Below are 20,285 nucleotides of genomic sequence, written 5' to 3' on the forward strand. Positions count from 1 at the left end.
TGATTTGTTCATCATTAATGTTTTCTGATAAGACTGGGCTTCAATTCCCTAGACTGCAGACAATCATCTCAGGTGTATTACATGCCTACAAATGCATTTGGTTTAGGAAGAATGGATGCATGGCTGGTGCCACTTTACCTTTTTGGTACATATAAATACCTTTATGCTCTTTGACTTTACCTGTTGGCAGCTGAGCATGGCCAGTTTTAATGCAGAGGAGCTCAAAAGCTGCCCATGAAACAGAACAAAACCTCAGCTGACAGAATATTCCCTTGAGAAGGCCCTGTACCTCTCTCCCTGTGCCCAGCTGTTCCTTCTTCCTTTCACCAAAGCTTTTGATCCCATCAGTTGGGCTGAGTGCCAAATAAATTGTACATGTGGCTCATCCCTAAGTGAGGAGAAGTAAATTTCTGTCAAGGGTACAGAATAAGAATCCTTATTTTGTTTCAAATCAAGTACTGGGTATGCTTCCAATGCAAAATTAACAACCCTAATTTAAACTAGGAGGAAAATGGGAAAGGATATGTTGGATTTGGAAGTAGACAGCTGGAGAAGAAATACAGTAGTGAAAGCAGTTATGAAACAAAACTGAAGCAATCACAATCACTTCTGCAAATGTGGAGGCTGAAATACTTCAGGATACAAGTCCACTAATTACAAATCTGGCAAATATGCCTGTACAGCTTTACCTCTGTGCTGGCAGGAAATAGGAAAATAGATCATCAAGGAAGCTAATTACTATTCTTCTGGACTTCCTAATGTATCAGCAGTTTAAGTGTTGGTATTTTGATCACTCAGTTCTGGAAGAGCTGTTTGATTGTTCTCTCACAGACCAGAAATAACTTAAAGCTTTCTTAGTTCATTGTCCATCTGTCCACAATGTCTTGTTTTAAACTGGCTCAGAGAGCTTACTGTAAAAAAAAAAAATAGCCTTTTACTGTCAGATACAAGATTGACATATTTAGGACACCAGAGAATTTATAAATTAAAAAACCCACAGAATCAGCTGGAAACCCCTATGAGTAAATGTTTTTCTTAAGGTAACAGAAAGCTTAAGTGGGCTCGTGAAAGTTCAGTTCCTGAAGCATCATTCTTGAGATGAAAACCAATCAATAATAATTACAGCTCTGTGTAACAACCTGTAATTTTTCCTGCAGAAACCTGGAAAATCCTGCTATCAAACCTGAAATATTTCCTATTTTGTTTATGTAGGCAATGGTAGTAAACAAGAAGTGGTTTATGTCTGCTGAGTAAGAGAAAATTGACATTTTTAAAGCAAAGCAATTTGATTCTTATTTAGCCTGTGTGCAAATTTCAAAAAAGGACATGCTGGCCTAAAATGAGCTATTGCTAAAAAAATTATTAGGATGGTTTGAGCTAAACTCGGTGGTTTTTTTACCTAAATGAAATACATGCAAGTAAGACAGTGCATACTTAACTTTCAACAGCCACATTTTGCTCAGATGTGAAGAAATTTTGGGCCTGAAAGCAAAAAGTTATATTTTTATCAAATATTATGTGCCCTTAAGGTTAGTTCATGTAACTTAGGGTTATTATACCAATAAGTAAAAAAAAAAAAGAGAGAAAAATAATGTAGTGCTAAGGTAGATGATCATCTGCTTTAAGTAATTTCTTTGCAACTGCATTCTGAGCCTTATATTCATTAGCTTTGCAGAGCATCCAAGTGCAACATTTAGTGAATAATGCAATCACAAAATAGCATATCCTGATAAATGGAATAATGGATGGGGTCTCTAGAAATTAGTATTCACAAAATAGCATATCCTGGTAAATGGAATAATGGATGGGGTCTCTAGAAATCAGTATGCACACACAGAAGGAGAGACAGGGCAGAAGGTGGAAACCCCTTCCACCCCCAAGTTTTCTCAATATGTTTCTTTGGCTCATTAATTATTCATGAATGTCTTCTATTCTCGTATGTAATCCAAGAATTAGCCTCTCAGGTTGGTTGTTTGTAACAGTGAGTAATACCCTCTAGTGGTACACTAGGAAAAGGAGCTAGACAAAGTGATTAATTCTTTTTTCATTGTAAAAGAGGCTAAGTAAGGTTTCATTTAAATAACATAACCCTATCTCTTTGTATAACACAGGGCATCACTGGTCTGTCTAGAGGTGCTGCTTAAAATGGAAAATGCACTGCATTGAGTTAGATGTCAGAAACAATCACTTTAATCACTTGTTTGCAGGGGGAACAAATTGCCACCTGCAGTCTGGAAGGAGTGGTTCTAGAGACTCCCAGGTCAGAGAGGTATGTCCTTACATCTGAAGGCTACATTTAATTCCTACACATTACAAGCAACACTGTAGGCAAAAAAAAGGAATATTTATCAGTCTCTAACATTGCAGTGTTATAAAGTTTGTATTTCCAGACCCTGCGTTCAGTCCAGAGTTCACTATCAAAAAATTTTCTGAAAAAGCTCATGATCAGGGTTTCCTGCAGTTACCAGGTCTTTTGTTTTATTTGCCAGTTGGCAAATGTTCAGAGATGGAGGTGACAACTGACAGTGCTGAAGAATGGACTCCAACAAATGCCCCTCTTAACCAGAAAAAGCTATTGAACTCTTTAAACAAATGTGCAAATACTCTTGACTCTTTTTCCAGAAGCCCAGTCTACTAAGGCAGAGTAATTGAGGTCTGTTTTGAAATCATCTTTGCTTCCATAAACAATACCCCCAAGTAGGGGGAAATCCAGGAACTTACTGCATGTCTCTGAAGTAGCACATCCATGTGCAGTATTTGTCACAAGTCACTCTGATTGTCACTGGTTTTGCCTTTCTGCAAGTCCATTATTGCTATAAGATTTAACAGCTTGTGTCTCTGAAGTAGCACATCCATGTGCATTATTTGTCACAAGTGATGAACTTGCCTACTCCCATGTCACTCTGATTGTCACTGGTTTTGCCTTTCTGCAAGTCCATTATTGCTATAAGATTTAACAGCTTTTGGGAGTTTTTCAGGATTTTCTGGTGCAGTGATTACTCCACCCCTCCTAGAGGAAGGATCTCAGTGTTCAGTATCACACTGGGTCAGACTTTAAATCAGCTTCTAACCTAATGTTAAGCAAGATGGGAGTCAGGAACCTATTATTTTAAGGTCCCATGAAGGAAGGATTTACTGTGCCTTATCTTTCTCAGCTGTAGTTCCTGGCATTAGTTCAGCTACTGCAGAGTCTTGGACCAGTGTAATCTTCAACATTTCTTGTTATCTCATTCTTTACTTCTTTTGCTGTGGCAAACCAATCTCTGTTCTCTTTATTCTCTTGTAAAGCATATAATAAAAGAATGTAAAAATTGCCCATCTCCCAGGCTGGAGTAACTTTGCCAATCCTGCTGCAGGATATAATGAAACTTTCAGCCACCACATCACTGTTAATAAAACGGAGACAGCAGTTAAAAAAGTACTGACAAGAATTTATTAATTTATGGTTGAGAACAACAAAATGTGTCTGACAGTGGAATGATGAGATTGCCATATTCTGTACAGAGAGATTTTTCTAGAAATCTTCATTCCACTGTGTTGACAGAACTTGCAGTATAGAAGTTCAGGAGTGGGTGTCAGTTCACAGACTCTCAGCCAGTTACAAGGATGGCTGCATGCCCAGATGAAATGAAGGTTCAGACTTTCCTTCTACTCTTCCTGTTTCTGTATGTTCACTCTTGCTGAAAAACTAATCAAGCTGTCTGACACCTGGCACAGGAGGGCAGCACTATGTGTTACCTTCCTGTATTAAGCTGGCTAGGAAGTTTTATTACCCAAAAGAAAAGGAAAAAAAAATCTCAAGAAGCTATTTTGAGCTAAAAGCTGGAAGGAAAGAAGCTAGTCAAGCTGAGCCTTCTGTGCTTTTTTTTCTGTCCATGCTGAAGGCTGAGAAAAGCCTCTTTCAAAGTACAAGAACCTCTATACAACTGGGGGGAAATGGCATTGTGTGGTTACTTTAAAAACGCTGCTTCTGGCAGGTGGGCAGGTACTGGCTGTAAGTGCATTTTGTGCAGGACACTTGCAGATGGGTAGATATTGACTGTGAATGGCATTTTGTGCGGAACACTTATTTTTAAAACCTTTAAATACTTTTATGATATAAGAAAGACATATAAAATCTTTCAAGTACTTTCCCCAAGCCTTAATTTCCAAGAAAAGAAATTAAAGTTTTCTAATCTTCACTGGAGTTGTCGAATTCCTCCCAGTCTGATACACTCATAACTTCTGGTGGAAAGTCAAGATGATGCTTCATTCGGTCTGCGTGCCACTCTGAGAGCCACTTCTCTGTTTCCATTAAAATAGCCCTGGGCAACGTGAGGACACAGGCAGCCATCCCAGAAATATCATCCTCCAGCTGGGGTCCTTCCTCCCAACAGTCTCTCTCTGCATCATAGATGTGCACATAGTCCATGCGGATTCCCCTGTTGTGGGATCTGCCTCCCAAGACATAAATCCTGTTGTCTAAGACTGCAATGCCTGGCTCTCCGTGTCCTGCAGGAAGTGGACATACATTTGTCCACTGATCAGTGCTTGGCTTATAGCAGGCAACCTGTAAAACAAAAAAGAAAAGAGAGAAGGCAAAGCTGGACTTGTATCCTAGTGACAGAGCCTGGCTGTAAGGTAAACTATTTAGGAAGGAATATCATCAGTCTTTTGACAGTGTGTTGATAATGGAGACAGCATGTGACTGTCTAATACAGGTACAGTGCTCAGCAGAAAATTGTACACAGTTGCCACATAGTTTTGAAATCACAAGTTCTGACCCTGCTGCTGGAGTAACAGTTGTATGTCATTCCAAAAATGCATACAAAAGTGAAAGAGATGGGGACATGTGCTAATATAAGCCCAGACACAGTTCACCAGTTTGCATTAGAGAAGAAATGCTGGAACATACAAATATGACAAATCTGCTAAGTTGTCTCTGTGCCATATGTTGGAGAGTTTCAGATTTCATTGGGTAACTGCTTTCATTTGTAGGCACCTTCTTATCATTCAGACACACTCTTCAGCTAGGTTTAATTCTGCCATCTCCACTGGCTCTATAAAAACAGTTACTTTTTGTATCTTTTCAAGTCTCTAGCCGTTCTAGAACCTGGAATAAGGTTCAAGAGAATCCTTTCCAGATGTCCCTTACCATACTGTACATTTTAATTGCATTATACAACTGCCATCCAACATATCCTTAACAGCTCTGCACACTGGTAATTCGAAAGTCCTCCACTATAAAAAATGAAAAAAGCCTCTTTCAAAGTATAAGAACCTCTATACAACTGGGGGGAAATGGCATTGTGTGGTTACTTTAAAAACGCTGCTTTCTGGCAGGTGGGCAGGTACCCACCTGCCAGAGAGAGAGCATAAAGTAAATTTAACTGATGTGCTGCTTACTGGGCATGTGCATGCCAATGAAGTTATCCATTAGAGATGATTTAAAATTGATTGAGTTCCAAGTGCTAGAGCTTTAATGCTTTGTGGGTGAGACAAAGACTTCAAGACAGCCAACAGTAAATAAATCATTGCCAGTTCTGCAGGTGAGTGGGGAAGAGCTCGTCTAGCTGAGCAGGCAGTTCTATTTGCATACTTAGTAGGAGAAATACATTACACCTAAGTGCCAGCATGCACAAGAAGCCAAGGTCAGAGAGAGGTGTGACGTGGTCTCACCTGGTGAACGTCCCTCCTGTAGCCAGAGTCGTTGTTGCTGCCGCCGATGACGTAGAGCTTCCCCAGCAGCGCGGCCATGCCGTGCCACGCGCGCCTCACGGGGCCGTCCGCCAGCACGTCCCAGCGGTCAGTCCTGGGGTCGTAGCACTGCAGCTCCTTCAGGTAGTCCTCTCCTCTCCTCCCACACGTGATGTACATCTTCCCATCCAGCGCTGCTCCCGCGTGGGCGTACACCTGCCAACGGCAAAGCCAGGGTTGAGGTCTGCATGGTGTGTTTCTCCCGGTTTTGAAGCAGGGAATGGACATGGAGGGAGTGACATTGTTCACGAGTTATGCAGAGATCAAAAGCAGAAAGGATTTTCTTATGGACAGTTCTTTCTGAGAGATTATAATTGTGAATTTCTGAATGAAACGCACTAGAATTTCTAAAAGTTCCAAAACTGCAGCATTCTCTGTATTGTTCCTTCATACTATAACTTTGCTCCCTAATCTACTTGAAAGCCTTTTTATTGGTGATTTTTCTTATATACAATCTTTCTGCACTGCAGCTCCTTCAGGTAGTCCTCTCCTCTCCTCCCACACGTGATGTACATCTTCCCATCCAGCGCTGCTCCCGCGTGGGCGTACACCTGCCAACGGCAAAGCCAGCTTGAGGTCTGTGTTTGTGTGTTTCTCCCGGTTTTGAAGCAGGGAATGGACATGGAGGGAGTGACATTGTTCACGAGTTATGCAGAGATCAAAAGCAGAAAGGATTTTCTTATGGACAGTTCTTTCTAAGATATTATAATTGTGAATTTCTGAATGAAACACACTAGAATTTCTAAAAGTTCCAAAACTGCAGCATTCTCTGTATTGTTCCTTCATACTATAACTTTGCTCCCTAATCTACTTGAAAGCCTTTTTATTGGTGATTTTTCTTATATACAATCTTTCTAAGATAGTATAATTGTGAATTTCTGAATGAAACACACTAGAATTTCTAAAAGTTCCAAAACTGCAGCATTCTCTGTATTGTTCCTTCATACTATAACTTTGCTCCCTAATCTACTTGAAAGCCTTTTTATTGGTGATTTTTCTTATATACAATCTTTCTAAGATAGTATAATTGTGAATTTCTGAATGAAACACACTAGAATTTCTAAAAGTTCCAAAACTGCAGCATTCTCTGTATTGTTCCTTCATACTATAACTTTGCTCCCTAATCTACTTGAAAGCATTTTTATTGGTGATTTTTCTTATATACAATCTTTCTAAGATAGTATAATTGTGAATTTCTGAATGAAACACACTAGAATTTCTAAAAGTTGCAAAACTGCAGCATTCTCTGTATTGTTCCTTCATACTATAACTTTGCTCCCTAATCTACTTGAAAGCATTTTTATTGGTGATTTTTCTTATAAAAGCAGTGTTATCAGGAATGCAAGTTATTCTACTTAGTAGCACTCAATTCAGGCTTTTTGTATTTTCAGCAGTGACACACATTTATTATTTTATTAATAGTTTTAAGGATTAACACAATAAAGGTGCAGGCAAAATCAGCAAGAAACAGGAAAAATAAGCATTTAACTGGAAAATGTAAATTACATATGCTATTATTTCATTTTCTTGTCATCCATTTATTGCATATACAGAGTTTACTGCTTTCCATCTGAATATCAGCAAATTAAAAGTTACACATGAGAAAAACATCAAGCAAGATTAAATCAGGAATTGGGGGACTGTGGTAGTGTGTGGCTAATGCACTCCTTACCTCCTTCTTCAGGGGTGTCACATATTCCCAAGTGTTGGTTTTAGGGTCATACCTCTCCACTTCCCTCAGGTCTTCATGGTAATCTCGGCCTGCGACGGCATAAATATAGTTGTCCACGACACAAACACTGAGGTCAGCATGCTCCTGCTGCAGGGACTGGATCTGGAACCATCTGTTGTGTCGTGGGTCATACCTTGGAAAAGAATGGGACCAAAGGAAGTTATTCCTGCAGCTGCAGAGTCACTGCAGGAGTAGCAGACAGCTCCGTGGGTGTGGGTTACTGCACTGCCTTCAGCTGAAATTGAGCTCATCTCTAAGTGATGTGGAATTTGGCCTTGTCAGCATTTTATTATTAGCAAAGTTGTTTTATTCTATTTATAGAAGATGTACTTTAGCTGACATAATCATGCTATCAAAGCCTAGGTTTTCCATTATCTTGTACACTGCTGGCAGGTTACATATCACAATCTCTGTTTGCACAAAGCCTTTCTACAAGGTAACACAGTCTAAAAATAGCACAAAGACTGAATCTGGATCTTCAAGAATATGAGAAGGGCATAAATATGTGGTGGGTTCTTTGATTCTTTTCCCCAAATATCTGCTGCTCAAAGTGAATCTCATGATTCACTTTCATGTCAAATTATCTTTCTCATCTGGAAATTTTAGTTACAGAGAAAACTGGTTGAGAATTGAAACTATGCATGCCATAAAATAAGAGCAACTCAGCTAAGACTTGTAAAACTGAGCACAATATAAAGACAAAAGGTTTTAAATCTGTTTTTGCAACGTAATGGGCATGAAGGTCCAAACCTGCTCCTCCCTCCTGCTCTTCCCTGTGACACAGTAGTACAAAAGGACTCTGGAATGCTGCTCTTGTGCACACAGATTTTTGAAAATCTGTCAGTAGTAGCATTTTATTTCAAATCCTTTTGTACTGGGACAAAAACTACACATAGAAGACTTGCAGAAAATGCTAGTTAGAGAACATCTAGACAGCCTAGAGTTCAGGCTCATTACTGCTTCCCACACCTTTAATACTTCCCTCCTCCAACAAGGCAGAAAGAAGCAGCAGTAATACTCTTGAATGAGTAGCTGTTTTACACTGTCAGGCTTAGCTGTGTCTCACAAGCACTGCTGGGAGCTTCCTGAGCTTACTATGAAGCTCATTTCTTGTATTTTCTTTCAGTGAGGCTCCTGCTCAGTTCCTGATCATTTGGCTGGTAAGTGTACTGACTGCTGGCTTACTGACTCAGAAAGGGCAACAGGGTGGCAATAAAATTAATAGCAGGATTATGCTTATCTTACCTCCAACACCTTGACTCTGCTCGAAAACCACTTACATTGTTGTCTCCACCAATTAAATATACAAAATTATTGAGAACAGCAATCCCTTGGTTGGACATTCTGGGGGCTAGTGCAGCTGTAAAGTGCCTCCACTCCCCCAACAAGGGGTTCAGATACTTGGCTTGATCACTGAGGACAATAGATGGAGTAGAATGCATCCCTCCAAATCCCACCACACACTGGAACTCTGATCTCAGCTGTGTCTGGGAGCTCTGAAGCATTGGCTGAAGACATTCATTCTTGTGGTACATTAATGCATCTGCAACTGTATCTTTTAAAGGACATGGACTTAATTTGTCATGAAGCCTTTGCAGGATCTGGGGTTCCATCAGAGGAAAACGAACTGTCTCAAGTAGCTTAAGAGGCTCCATCAGGGAGACCTGATCTGTCTCCAGTTCCTCTGGAGAATAATGATAAAAAAGTGCTCCATCATAAACTTCAAACTCATAGTTAACCTCCAAACGGTTGCTGCTGAGAAGGGAGTAGACCTTCTGCAGGGGCAGCTGTCGGTACACTTGTGTCCTTGAGAAAGCTGTAAAGTTCTTCAGAATGTAGGAGTCCAGCTGCTCACTCAAATGCTTTAAGTCATAGTGGTCAGCTAGTCTGTACACATCAAGGATGTTCTCTTCATCTACCCAGGACATGAGGAAATCACAACAGAACTTAATGACTTCTGGAATCTGCAAAAGAGAGAGGTTTTTCATTTCAGACACCACCTGCCCCACACTTGAGAGACAGGGGACTGAAGCCTGGGATGACTGTAAGGAAATTGTCCACAAAATGTCTGCTCTCCTCACAGTCTGACACCATGGTCACTTGTGCCCTGTTCACCTTCCCCAGAGAAAGAGAACTCAGCATGGGTGTGTGGGTGAATATAACACAGCTCTTCTAGCCATGCTCTACTGCAAGAATAAGTTGGCTTCAGGTGCAATGTGCCTTCCAAGACACGTGGGACCCTGGGCTCTGCCTGCTCTGCAGCCTGCCTGGGAGCAGCCAGGAAAACACACACAGGACATGGTGATTACAGTCACCACGTGCTTGCTTTCCCAGAGCACTAGAGACATGCTATATCAGAGATTCTATCTGTAACAAATATTTCACTCAAAAGCCTAGGAAGCCATTGGAAAGGAAAATGAATATTTAGTATTGTCTTCTGAACTACAATTTGAAGTTGTATCTGGCAGAAGGAAAAAAGAACTATCTGCTGTCCAGGAGCTCCTCTGCTAACAAAGTGTGTAAAAACCAACCAAAGCAAGAAATCACAAAGTTTAAGATTTAATACCAAAGCCTTGTGCAGCAGTTAGCTGCAGGGGAAATTAGAGAAAAAAAAACTTGTCTTAAAAGCACATGAACTCTGCACTTAGTGCAAACCATAGTGGCAGGATTTCCTGTAGTGATGGGGTCAGGAGAGGTCATGTGCCTCATCTTGAGAAGCACAATTTCTGAGCAGCAAACCCTATTCCTTACCATAGGCCAGGGATATTCTGTTTCAGGGAAGCTTTCACAAACAGATCAGTGAAAGTGAATACTATATAAAATGCTCATCTAGATGAAATGGGTAATGTTTTAACTAATTAAACCATTGGCACAAATGAGATGTGCAAGGACCCGTTCATTGCTCCTATCCTTCCACAGTTACTTCCAGTGGATACAGCATCCCAGAAATGCTTCTTATCATGCCCATGCTCCTGCTCCCCTCTTAACCCTCCCTCTAACCAGATATCCACATTTTCTGTTTCTTTCATCATTGCTTTTGTTTCTTGTTTCTTTTTTGTCACATCTCTCAGTACCTCACCTGAAGCTGACAGGCTGCAGCTAAGGTTTCCTGTACACTGTTCACACTGAGTTCCAGCTCAGAAGTGTAAATGAAGTTCAAGATTTTACACATTGCATTGTAGGAGATGCCATGAATATGAACTTCTTCTTGTTCCATCTCTCTCAATCCTCCTGCAAACATTCCTCTGCAAAACAGACAATGGCACGTGCTATGGCAGATTTGCATTGAAGCTATTTCCAGTTTGCTCATCTTATGTTGTCCTGGGAACATAAAAAATATTCAGAAACACAAAAACCTAGCCAGACACTTTAAAGTGATTACCTCTTCTCTAAGTTAAGGGTACAGACCTTTAGGACCTAAGAAAGTAACACTTCATTGTGCAGGAAAACAGTAGGGGCAGCCTAGAAGGCACAGTTCAGAGGTGAAGGACTTAAATACATAATATATGTATTATATACCCAGTATATATGGGTAGTCAATAGTCAAAGGCAGATACTCTGGGTGTGAGGGAAAAGGAAACACAGAGGAACTAGGGACAGTGGGATTTTTTTTCCAAGGTAGAGCAGCTTTTCCTTCAGTTGGAAATTTGTCTGGATTGTCTTGGGTATTTGCTCTATGAAAACAAAGGAAGTGCTCATCAAATTGCCCAGGGACTGCCTGGTTAATGGCCAGAGAGTCACCCTATAGGCACACAACAGTGACCCACCTCCAGTGAGTTTTTGTGTATTATGAATAAATGATCACCACCACGGGCAAAGTCTAACAGTGCTAAGGATATGTTAAAAGCCACTTAGAGTGCACTTAAGCAGAAGACACCAGTTCAGATAGTCTCTCCTCTTTATAAACCTCCAAGTACCACAGTGAATTTAGTGGAGGTAAGCTCAGTGTGCAGGAACAAGAGCTTTACTTCTGCAGAGAAATAACAGAGATGAATAAAGCCATAGTTAGTGTTTTGAAACAGCTTGTCACTCTTGTGTCGAGAATGACACAGGAACAGGAGGGAGGCATTGCAGAAAAAGCAAAAAAAGGCTAATTAATTACTTTATTATATTATATTACATCTAAACTGAATCTGCCAAGCACTAAACTGCACTCCACTCCACAGAATCTCGTGACTGTCAGCCGACAGTCCTGACACACACACACACGCTTGGCCCTGCTAGGCCAAGGAAACAAACACCATCACTTTGGGTAAACAATCTCCATACTGCATTCTACTTTGGCACGACACAGGCACGGCAAATGATAAGAATTGTTTTGATCATTCTCTGAGGTTCAGAGAATGTGAATTCCAGAAATGTTCTTGGGAGGAGAAATGTGGCTACAACAGCCTCAGCTCCATCTTACAGGTCTGATGCTGGATTCAGGAGTCTGCCCGGACACAAGCTGTGGATGTCCCTACCAGGCAGACACGCTGGTGGCTGCAGCCTACCTGAAGTAGTCACAGGAGGCGGCCAGGAGGATGCGATGAGCCTCGATGGGTTTGTCCTCCACCAGCAGCACCACGTCGAAGAGGACGCTGCTGTCGCGCAGGGCCAGCAGCCCGCTGAGCAGGGCCTGCGAGTGCTCGGCGCTGCGGTACGTGCTGCTGCTGCGCTGCTGCGCCGCGGGCTCCAGCGCAGCTCGTGAGGAGGAATGTGGCTACAACAGCCTCAGCTCCATCTTACGGGTCTGATGTTGGATTCAGCAGTCTGCCCGGACACAAGCTGTGGATGTCCCTACCAGGCAGACACGCTGGTGGCTGCAGCCTACCTGAAGTAGTCACAGGAGGCGGCCAGGAGGATGCGATGAGCCTCGATGGGTTTGTCCTCCACCAGCAGCACCACGTCGAAGAGGACGCTGCTGTCGCGCAGGGCCAGCAGCCCGCTGAGCAGGGCCTGCGAGTGCTCGGCGCTGCGGTACGTGCTGCTGCTGCGCTGCTGCGCCGCGGGCTCCAGCGCAGCTCCGCGCGCCCCAGGCAGCTCCCGCTCCTCCGCCATCCCAGGCACCGGCTGCAGCAGAATGAAATCTGTGAGGCAACACAGTCAGCAAAGGTTTGTGCCTTTTGCTTTGCAAGCGGTCCTCTGACCCTTGCCTGACACGGAAAATAAAGCAACTCTTCAGCCAGTGGAGACACACTTCTGTCCTGGACAAATGATACTGAAAACACACAGATGGACATCAGCACACCAAAGTGCTACAATAGGTTTTCCAAAACCAGGTGTTCTGACTCCTGGGTTTTCAGACCAATATTAGAGTATGTGTCACATGGATATTTTGTTTTCTTAGCAAGAGTTTCATTTCCCAATCCAAACCCAAAACCCCTTGTTTCTTTTGTATTTCTGCATAACCTGCAACAAAAAATGGACAAAAATGTTGCCAAATTCTAAATTGCCTAATATTCTCAGGTAACTTTCCTGCAATATAAACTGTACCTTGCATCATCCTCTTAATATTTTACCACAGAATCTCCTCTCTCTCTGTGTTTGCTTTCTACATTTTCTGTAGCTAAGCACATTTCCAACCTTAATTGTGCAAAATACTGTACAAAACTGCAGGCTTCAAAGTGAGTTTCTTTATTTTGGCAATTTCAAGTTAGCATGTACAACTGCTTTCCTGTGACTCCCTGCAGAGAGGAGGTATTTCCTCCAGAATGAGCACTGTCCAAGGCTATCCTGTACCTTTTTCTAGGTAAAAGGCCACTGACACACTGGGAAGGTCCCCTATGGCACACTGGGAAACACCTGTAAAAAGCTATCTGCAAGTGATTGTGTTTCATGTCTATGGTTAAGCAATCAAAATCTCATGAGTCCTCTTCTACCATCCTGTAATTTACCCTGTCCATTGTCTTTGAAGAATGTCAGAAGTTGTAGCAGTCAGAGCTGATAGACTCTATCCAGTTGTCAGCATGCATTAAAAAAACACCCCCCATTAGCAAGAGGAAGTAAGTGAGCTGATGTGGCTGCTAACACACTCAGAAGATCCTCTCTTCAGCAGCCTGGGAAACAGCTTAGTGCCACAAGGGATAGTCCAAGGGGTTAGCAGCAGTCAGGGAAGCAAAAGAGAACAAGCCCTGCAAATCCAAAGAAAGAGTGAAGAAATGGAACCATTGTTTAATTGTGCCAGCCACAGACAGTGAGGGCAGCACTGGAGATCTCCAAATACTGCAGGTATTCTGGGTATGGGCAGCAAGGAAGGAGCTACCCAGATGACACCAAGAAATATGAAAATGTTTCTTGTTCTGCCTGAGGAAGGTACCCTACACTGCCCAAACCAAAAGGAAGGTGGTGCTGCATGGTGAACAGGATGGAAAACACCCTGAGAAAGTGTATTAATGTTTATCTGCTCTTTGCCAGCAAAACCAAGACAGCAGCTCAGAAGAGGAGCTCTGACAAGACAGCCTTCTGGGGAACACTCAGGTCCATTAGGGAGGGAAAACTATCCATCATCAGCTGAAGAGATGAGTAATGGCTTATTTTTCATGACAAGTTGATGCTTTCCCTAGAAATCAAATGAAAGCAGACAAAACATTAGTGTATCATTGAATTTGCTCCTGGGGAATACTAAGAGTGATGGATTGAGGCAAGGGAAATAATGTAGTAAGAAAGGCAAGTGAGTGTTATATGATGTTGATCAGAAATTTCCCATTTCACTAAAAGGAAATAAATGCAGCAAAACCAAAATAGGGTGAGGTATGGTCCACAAATGAGGAACTGATTAACTCCGTTAACGTGGTTTAATGTGGTGATAGCTCCAAAACATGTTATATATTTTCCTGTTCTTAGAGAGCTGTATCAAAATAAGTCCCTATGGAAGAAAAATCACTGTATCAAAAAGCAGAAGTAAAGGCAACAAATTAACTACTTTCTGAATCCAAGGACATTTCAGGATTAGGGGAAACAGCATGACCTTTGATACAATTTTATAATATATCATATACTGCATTCATTGGTGGGAGAGAGGCCAAGGCAAGGTAAATGAGAGATAAAACTCCACGGGCCACTGAAGCCCTGTAACAAGTGTTAGCAAAGAAATGTATTGTAGGAGAATCAGGTTACAGACAGAGATACATGCAGGGTAAAGTGGGAAACCTATATAATAATGCAAGCCTTTATTTATTTAATTTTATTTAATATGACTGTAGATAGTTACTGCTCAGAATATATTCTCTACCCAAATAATCTGAAAAGTAACAGAAAGGGGATCAGGCTTTCAGCAAGTAAAGCCCCAGAAGAGATCTGATCTTACAAATGTGGTAACTGGAGCCAGGAAGATTAAATGATATTATGAAAGAGAGAAAATAGAAATACATTAAAAGGATAAATTATTTAGTGATTCTGTAGCCAGTATGAGCATTAGTGTCTGAATAGCTCTCAGTGACAAGTAGGGGCTGTCTTGGAGATCTGCAGGGAGTTTATCTCACACTTGGTTTGAGCAGATACAGGCTTCAATTATGCCACAACCATCATCAAGAGCTGAACAAAGCAGCTCTGCTGTGACCACCCAGTGTGGCCAGGAAGAGATGCTGGGGGTGCAGCTGAACCATCCTCCACAGCTGATTTTTGGCTGGTTAACAGCTGAACCTACAGATTTTTTGCTACGCTCTCCTTTCTGAATTCTGGCAGTCCTGAGCTCCTGTTTCCAACTCCTGCCCCTGGGCTGTACCCCAGCTGTCACTGGTGAGCTGGACTGTCCCTCAGGGTGGTCACTCATGCTTGTACATCATCCTAATGAACTGCTGCCAGCCTAAAAAATTAAAGGTGAACATTTGTAGTGTTAGTCTATAAAGTCTGACTGACATATGTGGTTAAGTCTTCCTTGTGCCAAAAGCCTCTTAACTCCTGCCTAGGTAGTTTCAGGAGCTGTAAGAACAGAGGTGTAAGAGGGTGGAGGACCAGGGGTGGCTGTGGGGGACGTGGCCAGCAGGATTCCCTCAGCTGAGTGTGCTCAGCTCTGCAACAGCTGCAGCAGGAGCAGCTGGGGTCGGGGGCAGGAAGGTACAAAGCAGCTGCTGTGGCAGGGTGAGTGGGGCTGTGTTGTGGGCTTCTTGGAGAGAGAAGTGGGGTGGATTTGGCATTTGAGTTTTCTGGATTAAATGCAGTGTGTTCGCTGAGCTGATTGATCATTTTGTGTATTTCTTTGGGTATTGTTCTAAATGCTGATTACAAAATTGCTGAGGAGGGATGTTGCTGTTAGCACAGCACCCTGCTTCTCAAACTGTGTGGCCTGACCAGTGTGCTTTGTGCTTTTGTTGCTGTCTAAAAAATCTATTTAGCTTAATCTTTATTAAAAAACATAAAAACAACAAAAGCTGCCTAAATATAATGTAAGCAGGACAGTTCTGGATAGAGAGAACAGGTTTGTTGCTCTATCCTGAGCTTCTCTACTGTCAGCTTCTTGCTCACAGTATGTACCTAAGGCCTCTCTGCTCTCTTATTTCTGTTATTGTGAAAACAGCTCTGTGACTGAGACAAGCTCTTAGAAATTTGAGCAATATGTTTTCTTTCCCTTCTCTTCTTGAGAAAGTTTCTCAGCACTGGTCAGCTGTTAGCAGTGAGCTTCAGTTGCTGAGTACTGCAGAACTAACCCTGCAGGTGGAAAAGAGGAGGAATTCTTTGACTTCACTGTGCTTCTTTAACAGCAGCAAAGATAACAAGTATTGTCTCATGTGCTGTGGGATGTTGTCTGCAGAGACAGGGAAGTCCTTCTTCTGTCCACTTTAAAATTGCAGAGAAAATCAGGATAGACTTTTTTTTTTTTTGCTGGCTGCACAATGTATTTGTGCCTGCAGTTGTGTTAGTTTGTATTTGTCTTTTAGAGGATGTGGGTTGATGTAGTGATTAATTTTAAGGTATTACAATTGAGTTTCCAGTACACAAAGAAGAAAACATATGGGATCAGTAATTGTATGTGCATGTCTGCAGGCAACTGTAGAAAGATGTTGACTGTTTGGTCACTTTGAATCAAGGAGTTAAAAAAATTACAGCAGGCAAAAAAATTCCCAAAAATGGAAAAACCCTCAGGGGTATCTAGAAACACAAGACTGCTCTTTTCCAGTAGACTGAAGTTTTCTACATTCTGTGTCTGGATTCCATCTGGGAACCAAGAGAAGGCAGCCATGCCTTGCAATGGAGGGAGCAAAGAACTGGAGTATTTCCTTCTCTTTCCTGTATTATATACCAAGTTCACTGTATCACCAGTGCTCCCTGGTAATAAGCCATGGACACAGTGAAAGCCAAGTGTCTCAGTGACCTGCAGGTAACTCTCTGGCTGTCTTGTATTCAAATTCTACAACATGCTTCTGCAGATTAGTGGCATGAAGAAAAGTAGAGGTCTTAGGCTTCTAATTATTCAACTGAAATAATTCATTAATTATGAAAAGAGTAATGATAATTTTTTTTAAAATAAAATCCCCTCTCTGATCAACAACAGGATACTTGCTCTCATAATAAAGGTATGTGGCTTATGACTGAGGAAGCTGGCACTGGGACAGGAGGAGTTTAGGGAATGCACTGTAGTTTGATCAATGGCAAAATGCTGAGAAACTGGTATGCTGGTTGCTCTTGTGCTCACTAGAAATCCTTATCCTTTCAAGAACACCGGCAATGGAGTAACTCTAGGAATGGAGTAACTCAACTACAAGCAGAGGGAAAGGGAAAAGTTAAAGGCATGGCAAAATAGGTAAGGTAGAGAAGAATGCAATGTCTGTCCTAGTGATATTTTTCAACACAGACCAATTGTCACACCATGGTGTTCCTGTGCTGCCATTAGAGCTAACTCAGGCTCTTTTCTGGGGAGGGATGCTGTGCTTTAACATGGTACAGATCATTTACAGTGCTGAAGTCTGTTGTTGGTGTTGAGAGGTATGACACACACCCAGGCAAGTATTCACCCCTTGTATGAGCAGCATCCAGCCCAGAGAGATGCCCCTAATGTCAGGTGCATGAGTGGGTTTGGGGGTGTCTTGTTGTAAAGTTCTGCTGACAGCCTGGATTCTCTGCTGTAGAGAAATGGCTGGGTGCAGGAAGGATTAACCAAGTTAGTTTCTATGGAAACTCAGACATTTCTGTATTCAAGAGCTCGTGGCTGTCAGTTACATCACTACAAAGAGGTGTTTTACGCAGATAGTGATATTTTCTTGTGCATCAACTGTGCCCAAAATAAACTCGAGCTCGCTGGTGTCGGGTATCCAAATCTGTTTAGCTTACTGCCATATGGACAGGTGCCTCGAGCCTGGTGGGGGTCCCTTGCTTTCTGTGAAGTGTGGAATCATTTAGACTGGAAAGAAACTTGGGAGGTCTCTAGTCCAATCTGTGCTCAAAGCAGGGAAACCTTCAAAATCAGGTCAGGATGTGGAGAGCCTTGTCTAGTCAAGTGCAAAATCACCATGCTGTCAGTAGTCAGAAAACTCATTGTTTAACCACCACATTCATTTTCTTCTTTAGCTGTGTGAATTTTTTTCCCAGCAATCTGTGACCCTTGCCTCTCATTCCTGGCATGCTGTACCACAAAGGAGAGTTTGGCTCTACATTGTCCTGTGCCCATTAGGTAGCTTAAAAAATGTCACCTGGCTCTGCCCTTATTCTTTTTGCCCTGTGCTGAACAAAATCCAGTGTTCTTGCCTTGCAGGTGCTTGTATCTTATTTAAGTGCTCCTGCCCTGTATGGCTCTTCCACTGAATTTTCAGCTTTTTCTTTCAGCAGAGGGCTCGAAACTGGGCACAGTATTCCAATGTTTTTGGGATTATGAGTGCTTAACAGAGTGGGAAATAATTTCATATGACCTACTGGCTGTACTCTTGCTAACACAGCCCAGTATGAGGCTGGGCCTCACTGGAGAAATCACATCAGGACCCCCGGGGTCCCTTCTCCCAAAGCTGCCTTGCAGCCAGGCTTGTCTCCTACCTGCTCTGACATCTGGAGTTACTCTCACCCAGCACGACTTTGCTTTTGCTGTTAAAAATGATGTGGTTCCTCTTGGTCCCCTCTTGCAGGCCATATCCATCAGAGCTTTCCCTGACACAGAGCGTGGTGTGCTGGTTGGGATCCAAACACATTAGGCCCTCAAAAGTCTTAATGCGTTGGAGGAATTTGAAAATCTGTGCCCTAAGGCTGCCCACACCTTCATCTCTCCCTAGGGAACGACAAGGTTAGGATTCAAAGCAGGCTTCAGCTGCAGGAGCAAAGTGTGAGTTGTGCTGAGCCCTGGGGGCTGCAGACCTGCAGCAGGACCTGGCTGTGCAGCACAGTTTAACAGGGCACAGAACACACAAACACACAGCAGCTAAGCCAGGAGCGTGCAGGAAGGGAGGCAGCTGGGTGCCTGCCAGAAGAGCTGGGAAAACAAACGTGATGCCACAAACAATGGAAAATGAAAAGCAAAAGTATTGTTCATTCTGACTGGAGTGCAAGTAGCAGAGTAATTCACCAGCTGGGTGATCATTTGGAATGGGCACTTGCTACCTGGAAGCCAAGTGAGTTCATGTTATGTGTAGATAAGACTTAAGCCAGTTTCATGTTTTTCCAAGGAAAAGGGAAGGCAGAAGCTTTTATCAGTAATTATTATTTCAGAATCCTTCTATGCATTCACAACTGTGTAAAAACAAATATTCTAAAATACTCCATTTTAGGAACCTTCTACAAATGCAAGAAACAACCCAAACAACTCCTTTTGACCGAGGTCCCCACCAAAAGAAAGAAAGGAGGATATCTGGTGTCATATCATATCTCAGCATTGTTTCTCAGCACCCAAATGATGATGTGCTTTTGCCTGGTCTGTACACACAGTCCTCCCTTACATCACTAATGGAAATAAGCAGAAACACACTCTGAATTGACTTTCTGAGCCATTTTCATTTTCTAGCATTAGCAGTATACTTGAAGAGTGCGAGGAAACCAAAAGGTGTGGCCTGGGAAACAGGTTCTGCAAATGCTGGCATTCATTCCTTTCAGCAAACACCTGGGGGTTTTGCTTCCCCCCTGCCCCAAACCCATTACAAGTTATTTCTAAGACATATCCAGAATAAAGCACCTCATTTAAAATGACAACACCACCATGGAGTATATCTACACTTAAATGGGCATTTTAAAATATTTTTTCCTCCTGTGAACAGTAGTATAACCTAAAGAATAGGAGCTTTCTAATTTGAGTGTTTTACCTTATCTGTAGCAGATTTGCAACTTACCCACATTCATAGAACTGCAATGTTTTCTTTGTGTAATTTTTGTGTAATTTATAAATTAGCCAATCTGCTCAAAGAATTTTGAGAAACTCAGGTAGCTGCCAAGACTTCAACCTGATTTACTGAATTGCTTAGATCACATCTTGGCTTTTTAAGTATTCCAAAAAACAAGGAGGAAAAAAATGGAAGGTAATTATTTCTATGCCAAACACAACACACAAATGACCTGGAAGAGAGCAAGGGCCTCTTCCAGCACCTCCCACCTCCAGTTTCTCATGACCATGACTTTTTTTCATATTATTCACCACATGAATTTGATCCTGGCAGGCGCCTGTGGCGTTCTGACCCACGGCTCAGACATTTCCCGGCAGTGGCAGGGAACGAGCGGTGCTCGCTGCAGGGGAAGGTGACCTGCAGCGGCTCCCTGGGGCAGCCTGGCTGCGGGCCGGCGCTGGGGAGAGGTCCGAGGCAGGCCCGGCAGGGCCATGGTTCTGCTTTCTGTAGGCGGGCTGGCCTCGCCCTGGCAGCCGGGCTGGGCCCCGGGCTGCGGGCAGCGCTGCCCGGCCCCGCGGGCCGGCGGTGGGGCCGGGGCCGGG

At 42.7% G+C, this 20,285-nt stretch overlaps 1 protein-coding gene across 1 annotated transcript; it reads right to left on the reverse strand.

Moving 5' to 3' along the window:
- Positions 1-3,410: 3,410 nt before the first annotated feature.
- KLHL22 (kelch like family member 22) lies at positions 3,411-19,987 on the reverse strand. The gene is made up of 7 exons (XM_039725899.1): positions 19,916-19,987; positions 12,282-12,520; positions 10,548-10,713; positions 8,714-9,432; positions 7,409-7,601; positions 5,659-5,892; positions 3,411-4,549 (listed from the first exon to the last, which is right to left on the reverse strand). The coding sequence occupies exons 1-7, from the start codon at positions 19,970-19,972 to the stop codon at positions 4,172-4,174; spliced, it is 1,986 nt and encodes a 661-aa protein (XP_039581833.1). The 5' UTR covers positions 19,973-19,987; the 3' UTR covers positions 3,411-4,171.
- Positions 19,988-20,285: the final 298 nt, after the last annotated feature.

The sequence above is a fragment of the Passer montanus genome, unplaced genomic scaffold, assembly GCF_014805655.1.
Source record: "Passer montanus isolate IOZ18808 unplaced genomic scaffold, ASM1480565v1 scaffold57, whole genome shotgun sequence".
NCBI classification, from domain to species: Eukaryota; Metazoa; Chordata; class Aves; order Passeriformes; family Passeridae; genus Passer; species Passer montanus.